At 45.4% G+C, this 15754-nt stretch overlaps 1 protein-coding gene across 1 annotated transcript in view; it reads right to left on the reverse strand.

Moving 5' to 3' along the window:
* Positions 1–15754, reverse strand: part of C5H4orf19 (chromosome 5 C4orf19 homolog) — a 29287-nt gene that overhangs the window by 13203 nt on the left and 330 nt on the right. The window contains exon 2 of the mRNA XM_034772791.1: positions 14686–14743. Within this exon, the coding sequence (XP_034628682.1) occupies positions 14686–14743 (58 nt within the window). The remainder of the gene's footprint in view (positions 1–14685; positions 14744–15754) is intronic.

Raw genomic sequence — 15754 nt, forward strand, 5'->3', positions numbered from 1 at the left:
TGAAGTCTGAGAGGGGAGGAGCGGAGCAGCTCAGCTGGAGCCCGGGAAGGGAAGTACCTGGTCCGCGGCTTGGGGTCTGGAGGCAAGGGGGGCTGCCCGAAGCCAGTAGCGCTGGCTCGGGCAGCTCGGCTCTTAAAGTCTGAGAGGGAAGGAGCGGAGCAGAGCAGCCGCGGGAGGGGAAGTGCCCGGCCGGCATTTTCCCGGACATGTTTGGCTTTTCGACAATTCCCCCCGACGGGGGTTTGATTGCCGAAAAGCAGGACATGTCCGGGAAAAACCGGATGTATGGTAACCCTAGCAGTGCTGGGGAAGGGCAGAGGGAGCTGGGGAGCTCCAGCCTAGCAAAGCCCCAGGCTGCAGGCCAAACTAAGGGCCCACAAAGGGGTACTAGGGCTGTAGAGGGGAAGCCCAGATATAGGCAGCTGGTCCAACCCCCCTTGCCAATGATGAGTGGTTTACAGACTACAGTCTGCCCCAGGGAGCAGGGGCTAGACGATGACTGGCAGTAGCCACTGAGGCAAGGTGGGGATAGGGGATTCCCCTGGGAGGGGAGACCCAGACAGAGGGGGTACTGTGGTGAACAGAACCCCTGGGCAAAGGGCACCGGGGTCTGGGAAGGACACGGGGCTAGTGGCAGGTGAGACATCATCCAACAGAGGGCGCTCTGGAGCTGGAAAAGAGCTAATTCCCTGGACAACCAGCAGGAGGCGCCTCGCCGGCGAGTCTCGTCCCGACACACACCCCTTCATCAGTGAGGGAAAAAAGGTAGTGAGAAGGCTGACTACCTGTTAGTCTCTAAGGTGCCACAAGTACTCCTGTTCTTTTTAATGTGTCTTCAGTCTCTGGCCCTCAGCCCTCTCATAGGGCCAGCTGTGGCCTGACTGAGGCGTGGCCCCACCTGTGGCTGCTTCTCCCAATCAGCCTAGTCAAAACCCCAAAACATTTTAGAACATAAGAACGGCCATAGTGAGTCAGACCAATGGTCCATCTGGTCCAGTATCCTGTCTTCCGGCAGTGGCCAATGCCAGGAACTTCAGAGAGAATGAACAGAACAGGTAATCATCAAGTGATCCATCCCCTGTCGCCCATTCCCAGCTTCTGGCAAACAGAGGCTAGGGACACCATCCCTCTCCAGCCCCGGCTAATAGCCATTGATGGACCTATCCTCCATGAACTTATCTAGTTCGTTTTTGAACCCCGTTCTAGTCTTGGCCTTCACAACATCCTCTGGTAAGGAGTTCCACAGGTTGACAGCGCTGTATGCTAAGCATTTTGTGTTTCATTTTAAATGTTTTGTGAAAATATTTATCCTCCAACCATGTCTAATATTTAACCTATAATTTCCCCCCCGGTTGCTTGCAAAGCCTATGACTGATGGGAGATATTCATTTACTTTGAGACCCACTAGAGCATAGTGGATGGAAAGTATGGCAGTCCTGAGTTCTGACCCCTGCTCTGCCAACAAACTTGCTGTGTAATCTTGGGCAAGTCACCTAAACCAACATTTTAAAACCTGAGTGTGATGAGTCATCCCTGAGTTACCTCTGAGCCTGAGCCTGCTTAAACCTGATGAGTCCCTGAGCCAGAGCATGTGACAAGTCATAGGAGGCAATTACCTTTTAAACTCCATGCCATTTACCTAGGTTCAGCCAGTCCACAGGCAAGAACCCACCTGGGTGATCCTAAGGCAGGTACATAGACTCCCAAGGGAAGCAGTCTCTCTAGTCTGCTCAACTTCAGTACCTGGTCAGGAGTACTCCCACAGCCTAGTAGTTCTGATAGTTTGCCTGTGCTCCTGCTCTAGCCAGCCCTTGCTTCCATTCTTGCTTCGTCCTGTGCCTGTTTCTACTCTAGACAGCCCCTCGTTGATTTTGACACTGGCTGCTTACTGCTAGGGGTTACATTTCAGTTCTTCTGGAAAACAAGCCACTTTTACTTGCAATACATAAATTTAGGAGCCCAACATTAATCACTCACTTGAAAATGTTGACCTTCACCTTCCCTGTCCTAATCTGAAAACTGGGGATAATGTCTACCTCAGAGGTGTTATGGGGATTAATTAATCCTTTTTATAGTGCTTTGGAAAAAACTATAAGGGACTACGTAAGTGCTCAGTAGTAGTATCGCTGTTCTGTAGTTCACAATGTGTGTGTGTGTGAGTATGTATGCAAGGGGGTAAACTAGAAAACCATTTCTGCTTTTGTATTAAAAAAGAAGAGCCAGATTTGAATCTGTTTCAGTCTGTGGTGTTACTAATCTGGCTCTTGCTCATCTGAGAGATAAAGGGCCAGATTTTCAATTTGTAAATTTGAAGTAACTCCACGACTTCAATAGAGTTATTGTCACCAGAGGAAATGAAATGAGAGTTGGGCTCTTTTGCTCAAATGCCATCTGCTGCTAGTCCCACTGCAGTGTTAGGACACTTCTAATTTTTTTTTTTTTTGGTAGCCAAAAGGAGAGAAACTCCTTTCTTGTCAATAGAAATGGAGTTGCTAACAGAAGAAACACCCCAGCTATTGTAATTCCTTTATACAGTAGAACCTCCGAGTTACGAACTGACTAGTCAACCACATACCTCATTTGGAACGGGAAGTTCACAGTCAGGCAGCACAGAGAGAGAGACACACACACAAAAAGCAAATAAGGTACACTACTGTGTTAAACGTAAACTGCTTAAAAAAAGAGGGAAAGTTTTCAATAAAAAAAAAATGTGACAAGATAAGGAAACTGTTTCTGTGCTTGTTTTATTTAAATGAAGATGGTTAAAAGCAGCATTTTTCTTCTGCATAGTAAAGTTTCAAAGCTGTATTAAGTTAATGTTCAGTTGTAAACTTTTGAAAGAACAACCATAATGTTTTATCAGAGATATGAACATTTGAAAGTTACAGAGCCTGGCTACACTTGCAAATGTAAAGCGCTTTGAGTTAAACCAGCCTTCGGAGAGCGCAGTAGGGAAAGTACTGCAGTATGTCCACACTGATAGCTGCAAGCGCACTGGCGTGGCCACATTTGCGGCACTTGCAGCCGCATTGGGAGCGGTGCATTATAGGCAGCTATCCCACAGAGCATCTTTTCCCATTCTGGCGCTGTGGCTTGTGGGAAGGAAGTAGGGGATGTGGGGCATTCTGGGTCCTGTCTCGATGCCCCGTGATGCATTGGTTTGCATCCTGGCAATCTCGGTGCTTCCGTCCACATTTGGTGCCATCTTTCAACGTTTTTTGTACTGCGTGCTCTTTTCTGCCCTTTCGGTCTGCAGGAATGGAGCCTGAACTGCTGAGGAATATGCTGATGAGTCTCGCCAGCACGTCACGTTTGGCAGTCGAGTTACTCCTTAAGATCCAGACTGACAGTGAGGACTCTGATGATGATATCGACTCGAGTAACACATACGACACGAGACTGCTTGTGGCATTCATGGACATGCTCACCACCGTGGAACGCCACTTTTGGGCTTGGGAAACAAGCACTGAGTGGCGGAATCACATCGTCATGCAAGTCTGGGATGGCGAGCAGTGGCTGCAGAACTTTCAAATGAGAAAAGCCACTTTCATGGGACTGTGTAATGAGCTCGCCCCCACCCTGCTGCCCTGACGGTGGAGAAGCAGGTGGCTATTGCAGTTTGGAAGCTGGCAACTCCAGACAGCTACCGATCAGTAGCTAACCAGTTTGGAGTGGGAAAGTCGACCGTTGGAATCATGTTGATGCAAGTTTGCAGGGCCATTAATCGCATCCTGCTTAGAAGAACCGTGACTCTGGGTAACATGCATGACATTGTGGCTGGCTTTGCACAAATGGGTTTCCCTAACTGCAGAGGGACGATAGATGGAACGCATATTCCAATTCTGGCACCAGCCCACCTAGCCTCCGAGTACATTAATCAGAAGGGGTATTTTTCTATGGTTCTCCAGTTGCTTGTGGATCACTGTGGGTGTTTCATTGACATTAACGCAAGCTGGCCTGGAAAGGTACATAACGCACGCATCTTTCGGAACACTGGCCTGTTCAGGAAGCTGCAAGCTGGGACTTTTTTCCCAGACCAGAAGACCACCATAGGGGAAGTCGAAATGGCCAATTGTGATCCTTGGAGACCCCGCTTACCCTTTAATGCCATGTCTCATGAAACCCTACACAGGGAGCCTTGACAGCAGCAAGGAGTGGTTCAACAACAGGCTTAGCCAGTGCGGAATGACTGTTGAGTGTGCTTTTGGCCATTTAAAGGCTGCTGGCGCTCTCTGTATGGGAAGCTGGACCTGGCTGATGATAACATCCCCGCGGTTATATCCGTGTGCTGTACCCTCCATAACATTTGTGAAGGGAAGGGTGAAAGATTCACTCTGGCATAGAACTCAGAGGTTCAACACCTGGAGGCTGAATTTGAAGAGCCAGAGAGGCTATTAGAGGGCCCCAGCGCAGGGCTTCAAGGATTTAGGGATGCTTTGAAGGAGCAATTTGAGGCTGAAAGCCACCAGTAATGTTTGGTGCCCTGCACAGGAGTGAAGTGCAGTGATTCCAATGTTAGTAGGAATCTGTGTTTGCTATGCTGACTTGCAGTGCCTGTTGCTTTCCAGGGCTAAGGTATCTTTTACTTTATGCAATAATAAAGAATGTTTTCAAAGCCAAAAAATCTGTTTATTGAAAAGAAACACAACTGCTTGGCAAAAAGAAAAGGCAAGGGGATGAGGTGGGGAACGGTACAATCACAGATTTGCGTATGTCCTGTTATCATACTCAGCCTTCCTGTCTGGAGTGCTGTGCAATGAGTGCTGCACTTTAGGATGGCTATACTGCATGGTGATGGGGGTTGAGTGCAGTGGATAAGGGTTGTAGTTTTCAGGACTGGGTGGTGAAGCTATAGATGTTGGAGGCAGCTGATGGCAATAAGAACCCGGATGTTGAGGAAAGTGGGTTGGAGGTGACATGGGGGCACAAGGGAAAGAGTTTTGGGAAAAGGGCTGCGTGGGCGGGGTGTGGCAGTGTTTCACTTGCATGGCTACAAGCGCCTGGATTGAGTCTGCTTGGCGCTCCAGGATGCATATCAGCCACTTTGTGCTTTGCTGCTGGCGCTCCTCATTCTGCTGGCGGATGCTCCGTTCACTCTCCCTCTACTCCTGCACTTTTAGAGTCTCCTTAAGGTACTGCTGCATGACTTCATACAGCATGTCTTCTTTGCTTCTACGTGGCCTCTTCCTAATTCTTTGGAGTCTTTCGGCCAGTGATATCATGGACGGCTGGGATCTCAAGGTTGCATCTGTAAAGGCAAAATGCAACACTTAACAAAGGCAGCATTGTTCACACCAGACAGAGCAATGATTCCCCCATACTTAAGGGCAAGCACAGTCTACACAATAGCATAATTTGCCCGTCCCAAAGCGAGTGCACATAACCCATGGGAGCCCCAAAATGGTGAGTAAGCACAGGGTCAAGGGGGATTGATTGTTTCAGGGCTGTACTGTCCTCTGGGTTTCTGTGTCTTGGGGAGAGCCAACGGCTGCAGGGGGCCCCTATACTGAACACCGTCCCCACATTTTCCACAGGAGTTCATCCTGGAAGATATCTCACTGCTGAGGGTGACCTGGGAAGCAAGGGAGGGTCTTCAACTATAATGCGGCTTCCACCCTGGCCCATATGCAGCTTGCCTGTGTGCAGCAATTGTCTCCCTGCCCCTCATGGCACAGTGGCGTGGACATGTTAGCCTGACTGCGACAAAGACAACAGTGGCTCTCCCAAGAAACCTGTGCAAGCGCATTGCCCAACTTCTGGATGAGATCTTTAAAGAGATCACTGAGGCCGATTACCGCGATGTGAGAGAGCACATCAACGCCCTATTTTGCATCTAGGCATGCATGCAGCCCTAACCCTCCTCGCCCCAAGAGCCCGCACCGAATAACTTCCTTCCCAAAATAAAAGCTGCTTACCAGGAACCTCCTCTGGTGTTTGTCCTTCCCCAAGCACCGGCCGCCGCAACTGGCTACCTTCCACCCGGCTTGAGAACAGCTCCTGCCTGCATGCATCTAGGGATGCCGGGCCGTCCTCTGGCTCAGCCCCCGTCCCCCAGCACCCTCACTCCCACTTTCTTCCTCCTGCCTTGTTAAACTGGGCTCTGAAGTGTCCATGGTGGTTCTCGGAGTGGAGGTGGGGTTGCCCCCAAGTATCGCGTCCAGCTCTTTGTAGCAACAGCAGGTCACAGGAGCACTACCAGAGTGGCGGTTTGCCTCGCGGGCTTTGTGGTAGGTATTCCGCAGCTCCTTCACTTTAACCCTGCACTGCACTGCACTGCGTCCCGGTCATGGCCCCTTTCCATCATGTCCCTTGATATCTGTAATTCCTATGGCTGGAGCGCAGCTGGGGCTGGACAGCTTCCTCCCCCCAAACACTGATGAGATCCAGCACCTCGCCATTGCTCCATACTGGGGACTGCCTGGTGCATGGAGGCATGGTCACCTGGAAAGATGCGCTGAGAGAACTCCACTCCTTGCTGAGCAAACAGGAAGGGGATTTTCAAAATTCCCAGAGAATTTAAAGGGCGGGTCTGACAGTTGGTCACCTGAGGGCAGGGCAGTAGAGTTCAAAGTGATGACCAGAGTGGCTAGAACAGGCATTGTGGGACACTTCTGGAGGCCGATCAGAGCGCATTAATAGACCAGGGCATCCACACTGGTGCTGCAGTGCTCCAGCGAGGGCGCATTAAATGTTATTCCACTCACCGAGGTGGATTATCAGGAGTGCTCTAGCCGCAGAGTCCAGGCGCTCTACATGCCTCGCCAGTGTGGATGCGTCATGAGTTAGGGCACCCGGGGCTGCTTTAATGTGCTTTAACTCGCAAGTGTAGCCATGCCCACAAACGCCTCAGGAATGAAGGTTGTTTGTAGCTCTGAATTTTGACAAGAGATCAAAATAGATGAGTCAGTTGATGACAGAAAGAAGAAAAGCTAACATTAGGGAAGAGATCTAGGAAGACTGACTTTCCCCCCCCCCCCCCCAAGAGAAAATTTTGGGAACACTGCCATTTTACACAGTCAGAGAAGTGCCACCCTGTAGTCATGGTGATTGAGGGAATAGTGACAAGGCTTGAATCCAGGTGGGACTGAAGGAACGATATTGCCTTTAATAAATAGACACAAGAAAAGTGGAAAATTTCCCTTTTTCTATATTTACTAGTAGCATTCTGCAACCTGTCCATACAAGGTGAAGAGAATGGAATGAAATCTTTCTTGAAAAGTGTAATTAAGAAGAGGGAGAGGAATGTACTCTAACTTCTGAAATTGTAACTTCTGTAAATGAAATGTGAAATGCAAGGCAGAGTATACATAACTCCCCCTATCTGATTAAATAGAAGTAAGAAACATAATACTTCTGACTTTGTATTGTGTAATAACATAGGTTGTATTGTGTGTTTAAACTGTGATATGTAATATGGATAAACAAAAAATACAAGCAAGAAGACGTCATGAATAGGGAAGGGCAAACTATTCCAATGAAACAAAAACCATCTGGCACCCTCTTCCAAAACAATGATTGAAGTGAATTAAAAACTTTATTGTGGTTTTAAAAGGCTGATCCTTTTTTAGTTGTTAATGTACTGTTTCTGTCCATTTCCTGGTTCTGGCCAGAACTGGAAACAGAAATGCCAGGAGAGAAGAAATGTAAATGGTATTTTTGACTCAGCCCAGACCAGTAAGAACTGGAAATCTGACTGAAAAAGTTTTTGCAAGATAATCCAGCCTCATTTCTATGCCAAAGAGTTTGGCATGAGATCTGAACTTTTGCATGTTTCTTCCAAACTAAACCAGTGGGCTACCAAGTAACCAGTCATTTAATATATTGATCACTTCAATGGGCTGCTGGGCCAGTTTTCACCCTCTCTCTAATGCACTGCAGTGCCTCTCTGGGCAGGCTAATGCATATGGAGTCAGCCAATGCAAAACCCTGCTGGCTTCTGCTTCCTGCTGCATCAGCCGACTGTGTCTCCACTGCACCAAACTCCTGCCTGCCAGTGATTAGAAGCACCAATTTGCATACCCTGAATGGTTCCCGTTCCTCCTGCAAAGCACACAAACCCTCCCTGCTTAGGGCTACGTCAATGGAAGTCCAGCAGCCTGCGCCTCGCTGCCAAGATAAACCCAGCCATGTTTCACTTAGTTTCTATCACTGTCTTAGGCCTCATGCAGGCACCTCAAAAACACTTGGCATTTTCAGAGGCAAGTGTGGGATGAGAATAGATTATGTGGGGGAGATGGATGGGGGAAGGGCAGAGAGGAAACAATAGATTTTGGGCATTAATATCCTCATGAAGTATGCAAGCAGCTGTAAACACCTAGTGGGCTTTTCATGATACGAACTCTGGTTTGTATTCTGTGCTGTGTCGGTATCAGAATCTCATTTAAGGATTTCAAAGGTTACCTTGTGGATATGCATGCGGGTGCAAATGTATGAGGTCTGAGAGAGTAGCAGGGCTGTGTGTGGTAGGGAGCAGAGGATTAGTGATGGGTGGAGACAATGGAATGAGTGATAAGGAAAATGAGAAAAATCAATGACAAATAGGTGAGAGAGGAATGGAAAGATTATGGAACTGCAGGTGGAGCTGGGAAGAAGAGAGAACAAACACAGGAATAGAAAGGCGGGAGATTATTAAACATAAGGCAGAGAAACACCAGCTAGTAAAAGGAGAGAGAGAATGCTATGAAAATAGAAGAAGAAAAATAAGAGAGAGACAAGTTATTTAGAACCCCACTCCAGCAAAGACTTAAGCAATCTCTGTCATTTGGACAACTAATGTGCTTTGCTTTGCTGGATTGGTCCCTATTTAGTGTACAGGTTAAAGCCAAACTGTTACAGAAATTAAAACTATGTAGAATGTTGAAGTTTAAAATGAGACACACAATTCTCCGCTAACTTCCTTTTGGTTTCTAACCCAAACTATGTCTGTATTAGCATAATTTGGTATGGAAGCGTCAGTAGCAAATCCATAGTTAAATTTGCATTAAGATTTGTACTTAAAACAGGCCTGAAATCCCTCTACTTCCTATTTTAATAACTGAATTTAGTCTTGAAATTAACCACAATAGCTCATCAAAGGAAAATTAATTTTCCATGTAATTATCTTGTGTTGTGTTTTTTTTTTTTAGTAAAGCAATTACTAGCTTGGTCAGAAGACAGACTTTAAAATAATCCCTTATTGAATTTTGGTCCTGACCTATCTCATGTTTCTTTGGCTCCCTGTAGCCAAACAACCATTATCACCACAAATTCCCCCCCCCCCCTTCTGCACACCCACACCCTTTCTCATAATGTAACTTGAGAAGTCATTTTCATACTTTATATTTAAACATAAAGGGTTGGATTGGCACCTCACAATCCATCCCCAGTAGAAGGAAGCATGTAGCTGCGCTGTACCAACAGTAGAAAAGGGACCATATTGTGCTCAGAAGGTTACACTTTAGTCCCTGCTTCCCCCACTCCTCTGTAAGGAAAGTAAGTGCTGCAGTAGTCTTTCTCTTGGTGCAATCCACTTTCTCCTCCATGTCAGAGCAACCAAAGCTCTGCCCGCAGTGGCAGTGTCTCTTCCCCACCATGCTGCTGCCCTTGAAATGCCACCTTGGTGCCCTGCATAGGAGCATTGCCAGGGGTCACAATCAGGCCCCAAAAGATTAGTTTCCCTAATTTGCTATAATTTAATTTGCTTTGCATGGAAACACTTCCAGCGTTGCCTGGATCCACCAGCTGCTACTTTTCTCCCCTCTTGCCTGGCCTGGCTCCCTAACTCATCATCTGTCGTCCTCCTCACATGTATCTCACCTATTCCTGACTATGGGAAGGCAGGAAGACAAGCTGCCTAGCAGGGAGCCTGGTCACTAATCCATATGCCTTCTTCCTCCACAGTTGCGCTAATAAGATGGGGTTTACATGAGTGCAAACTCGGGTTCTCAAGCCTGATTTTGCAGCAACTCCCACCCTGTGCTTGCTCCAACCCAACCTCAAGTCTGACCTTATATTTTTTCATATACACCTCTACCTCGATATAACGCTGTCCTCGGGAGCCAAAAAATCTTACTGCGTTATAGGTGAAACTGCGTTATATTGAACTTGCTTTGATCCACCGGAGTACGCAGCCTCCCTACTCCCCCCCCCCCCCGAGCACTGCTTTACCGCGTTATATCCGAACTCGTGTTATATCGAGGTAGTGGGGTACAAACTTCACCACTGCACGTGTTTTGCGGTCATTCGTCTTTAGCTATGATGAGTGTTCTAGCTGTTACGAGGACTTAGATGTTTTGAGCAGGGTGTGGGACTAGATGACCTCTTGAGTTCCCTTCTAACCCTAATTGTCTATGATTGAATCTGCGTGTGCAGTGCTAGTGGTTCTATATTGGAAATGAGAGGGAGGTTATGGAGTTGAGCAGACAATGTGTGTTTGGGCATTATGATTAAACTACGGTTGAAACTTTTGAACAGCTACTTTACGGGTTAAAAATGGGCTTTTAAAAATGTTTGCAAATAAATTGACGTTGAAATTTTTCATCTTAAAAAAAATGCCTCTTGTAATCATTTAAAAACATTTTTTCATGGGACTCTGGTAAACAAAATGTCTCAACAACCATTGCATTTTCAAAAAGTTTTCTTTTAAAAAATTGAAAATTAAAAATCCCTAAAAATTTAAAAAAGAAAACAAAAGAAAAAAATCCAGTTAGAACATTTCAAAATCCAAACCACTTCAGAAATGTGTGGTGTGTGTGTGTGTGTGTGTGTGTGTGTGTCTGAAAATAGGTTTTCATTATTCAACCAGCTCTAATTATGATGTTTGAGTGGTAAAGCATATTTGAGGTTGGTGTGTATGTAAATGTTGTCCTAACTAGTGATTCCTGGTTTTAAAAAGAACTCATTAGTAGGCAATGCATTTGAGCAACATTAACTCTCAATTAACAGATTTTTTTATGGGGGTTTTAGGTGTGTGTGCCCATCTGCCTACCTCTGTGATCTGGTCTCTTTTAGAGTTTCCCAAGCCATCTCAGCTATGCTTAAAAGTTCTTCCAAAATCTATTTGTCAAGCCTACAGCTAAGGCTGGCTGAAAAACAAGAATTCTGTTTCATGAAAAATGTTGACGCTTCAACGATTGGTTTTGTTTCACATTGGAACAAAAGCTAGACCTTTGAGAACATTTTTGCAAAAAAAAAAACAAGCCGAGTGGTCAGGGCACGCAGGGGGATGGGGGAGACCCAGGTTTAAGTCCCTGCTCCGAATCAGGCACAGTGTATAGAGTCAATCTCCCTTTCAGGCTCTCCTGTTGGAGCTGTTCCACTTTGTATAAATAATTAAGTATTCACTAGACCAGAGAGAGAGAGACTGACTCTGTAGCCCAATGTTCAGGGCACTCACCTGCAATGTGCCCTATTGACTATTCTGAGGTGGGTCTCAGTCTCTCTCTCATTTTGATCAGAAATTGCATTCTGGACCTGAGACACCTTTTGATATTGATGAATTGGGTCCTTGCCTGTTGCACTTGCTGACAAAAACACATTTAGTTGAAAAATTCCCATCTATATCTTTTCAGAGTGGTAGCCGTGTTAGTCTGTATCAGCAAAAACAATGAGGAGTCCTTGTGACACCTTAGAGACTAAAAAATTTATTTTGGCCTAAGCTTTCGTGGGCTAAAACCCACTTCATCAGATGCATGGAGTGAAAAATACAGTAAACAGTATGTATATGAGAATTTGGGAGTTGCCTTACGAAGTGGGGGGTCAGTGCTAATGAGGCGATTCAATTAAGGTGGAAGTGGCCTATTCTCAACAGTTGATTACTTTTGTAGTGCTAACGAGGATAGTGCAATCAAGGTGGATGTGGCCTGTTCCCTACTGTTGACAAGAAGATGTGAGTATCCGCAGAGGGAAAATTACTTTTTGTAGTGACCCATCCACTCCCAGTATTTCTTCAGGCCTAATTTGATGATGTCCAGTTTGCAAATTAATTCCAGTTCTGCAGTTTCTCGTTGAAGTCTGTTTTTGAAGTTTTTTTGTTCAAGAATTGCCACTTGTAAGTCTCTTATTGAATGTCCAGGGAAATTTAAGTGCTCTCCTACTGGTTTTTGAATGTTACAATTCTTGATGTCTGATTTGTGTCCATTTATTCTTTTGCATGGAGACTGTCCGGTTTGGCCAATGTACATGGCAGAGGGGCATTGCTGGCACATGATGATATATATCACATTGGTAGATGTGCAGGTGAACGAGCTCCTGATGGTGTGGCTGATGTGGTTGGGTCCTATGATGGTGTCCCTTGAATGAATATGTGGACAGAGTTGGCAACGGGGTTTGTTGCAGGGATTGGTTCCTGGGTTAGTGTTTTTATTGTGTGGTGTGTAGTTGCTGGTGAGTATTTGCATCAGGTTTGGGGGGCTATCTGTAAGCCAGTAAGAAAGCACTTCAGTCTCTCTGGACACTCAATAACAGACCTAAAAGTGGCAATTCTTCAACAAAAAAAACTTCAAAAAAATCTTCAATGAGAAACTGCAGAACTGGAATTAATTTGGCGTCGTTAGCACTACAAAAGTAATCAACTGTTGAGAATAGGCCACTTCCACCTTAATTGAATTGGCCTCGTTAGCACTGACCCCGCACTTGGTAAGGCAACTCCCATCTTTTCATATATACAGGGAAACCCTGCTATAACGCGCCCCGCGATAATGCAAATTCGGATATAACGCAATCATAAGGTGGCTCCCGCCGCCCGAAGCGCGCAAAAAAAAAAAAAAAAAAAAAAAAGGTGGACGGAGCGCCGCCGAAGCACAAAACAAATAAACAAAAAAAGCAGCCGGAGTGCCGCTGCAGAAAAACAAAAAAAAGGAACGTGCTTTCCCCACTGCCTCTTTCCTTCCCCTCCCCCCACTTCTCCTTTTGACGGGAAGAGCCATTCTCCTCCCCAGGTGCTCCTCACTCTTCCTCTGCCCCTTGCCCATCTCCCCGGCTCGCTGCCCAAGAGAAATTGACTGGCTTGAAATTGACCGGCTTTAAATGGTAAAATTTTCGTAACCCTGCTATACCGCGACCCCGCATTTATCGCGATCGAATTTTTTGGACCCCAATCATCGCGTTATAGCGGGGTTTCACTGTATATACTGCTTATTGATGCATCTGATGAAGTGGGGTTTAGCCCACGAAAGCTTATGCCTATCTATCTCTGTTTCCGGGCACATCTCAGTCAAATCCCTTCTACAGACCAACTTATGTATTGTCGTTGCATTTTAAATTGAAAAGAAAAGGAACCACCTGTGTGGCTAAACCTAAACCACACAATCCAATGTCTAACTCACGTCCTTCATTGCCCCTTCCTCTTTCTGGTGCATGTTGTATTCTCGCCTGTCTGTCAAATCCATCATGGAGACTGTATGTTCTTAAGGACAGGAGGCCTATCTCTTATGTGTTTTCTGTGAATAAACTGGCACACTTGTGGGTGCTATTAAATAAAGAATAATAATGATACTATCATTTCTGTGCACACAAATGGCTGTACTGGGGTGAACTGAGAGGAGTTATGATAGAATCTTATGTGCCGTTCAGAACATATTGTTTGGGCTGTCAGAATTTAGAAAGTGATTTTGAGAGGAGAAGTCAGGAAACTGATTTTATTTAAACTCAGTGTGGATTGCCCAGGGTAGAAATGGTTTTTGGCAAGGTGAGTATTGAATGGGGCTGGAGACTACCATGCATGAGAATTGGTGCCTTCCTCACTAATTCTTGTTTGTTGTTTCAAAATGTATAGGCCCAGCTCCATTTCCATTTCATGCATTTTTGAGGCGTATTCTACTCAAAAATATTAATCCTCTATGACTAGGGCCCTACCAAATTCATGGCTGTGAAAAATACGTCACATACTGTGAAATCTGATCCCATGAAATCTGGCTAGTGCGAGGGAGGAACAGGGCTGGGGGTTCCTACTGTGCACAGGGCTCCAGCTGCTAGTGCAGGCCAGTTTGGGGAGATGGGACTTCATCTTCCTCTGTAGGGGCTGCTTCCGGGGGCCAGATAAGACCTCACCCTCCGGGAACCTTCCCTGGCTGCAGGAAGCTCTGCAGCTTCTGGCTGGGAGCTCAGCTCTGAAGGCAGCACCATCACCAGTAGCAGTGCAGAAGTGAAGGTGGCAATACATCGCCCCCCCCACAGTAGCCTTGCAACCCTCCCTCATGACTCCCTTTTGGGTTGGGACCCCCATAGTTACAATACTGTGAAATTTACTATTTAAATACCTGAAGTCATGAAATTTACTATTTTTAAAAGCCTATGACCATGAAATTGACCAAAATGGACCATGAATTTGGTAGCGCCTTATGACATAGAAGTTTTGACACGGGAATTGTTTTGTTGTCACAGATAGGACTATTACTTCAACAAGGGCATAAAGCAAAAGTAGCAGAACCCTTAAGTAACAAAGTTGCTATTGTCATACAAACATTCAGAGTAACAAGAAAACAAAAGAATACAAAATGGAATAGGTGACATTTGAGCAGAATTGTTTCTAAATTGTTTACCTCCACATTTTCCTGGAAATGACAAATCTATTATTTAAATAATTCACAGGAACATAGTAATCAAACTTAGCATTAATAAACAATTGACAGCAAACACAGTGCACGTTTGTAATGAGCCATCAATATTTAAAAATATCAATTATCCCCCAAATTACAGCATACTTACCAAATAGCCAATGAGAGTTGACTGATCATGATTTTAACATCTGGCTGAGTGGTGACATCTGAAAGTACATGTATGTGTTATTTGTTTATTCAAGATAGTTGCAATAATAATAATTAATAAGAAGACTTACTGTGTTTTTCATCCCAGGATCTCAATATGCTATTGCAAACATTAATAATTACAATTTACTTGCAAATTACTTCAAATAGTAAATGCTACAAATGAATTGTTATACTTCTGACTTATTCACAATGGCCACTCCTGGGGGAGTGTGGTCTGCTGGCCAAGGGATGTGTCTAGCATGTATTGTGGTCAGGTGCATGCTTTAGTTAGGGGTGCATGCAGTCACATTTCTGAATAGTAAGAAAATGCATCCTCACCACATGGAGCCCAAGTCCGGTCTAGTGGAAACTTGCCCTGATTGGCAAGATGCCTGGAGCAGAGTGAGTATCTGCTAGCATCCCTCCTCCCACTCACCGTGCTGAACAGGGCAGGGTTTGGTCTGTATTGTATTAGTCCAAAAATATGTACTAATTGGTTTCAATATATGCAATAATAATATTAAGAATTTTTATCAAATGCAGCTTTGCCAGCTTGTAAACATTTTGAGTTGGTGGCATTGGTACATCAGAGCCAGCTCCCTTTCTGAACCTCACCCTCTTCCCCTTCTCTGTCTATTAATGTTTTTATATGGTCACTGTGATATGTTCTGCCCCTTGCACCTTCTTGTTCTTTCCTTCTCCTCTTTTTTTGAAGATTCCACTGACCAGCAGCTACAAATGAGCAAAGATTTTCCATTGGAAGCAAAGTTTAAATGTTCCCACCCAGCACTGACAGACACTTCCTGGTAAACGTTAGTATTTGTTTAATGCTGCTTTGCAGGTGGCCCGACACCAGTGTGATGTAGTTAAGGTTGACTTTCAGCGATGGTTTCTGCAAAAGTCATATTTTTGAGGTTGTAAATGCTAGCTGTTGTCTAGCTGAGCTTCCCATAAAACAAGTAATCATTCATGGTTATTTTAAGTCCTACTGGCTCCTCCCTAGAACGTTCTCCTCGCTCCATAATCTC

The sequence above is a fragment of the Trachemys scripta genome, chromosome 5 (assembly GCF_013100865.1).
Source record: "Trachemys scripta elegans isolate TJP31775 chromosome 5, CAS_Tse_1.0, whole genome shotgun sequence".
Classification (NCBI taxonomy): Eukaryota; Metazoa; Chordata; order Testudines; family Emydidae; genus Trachemys; species Trachemys scripta.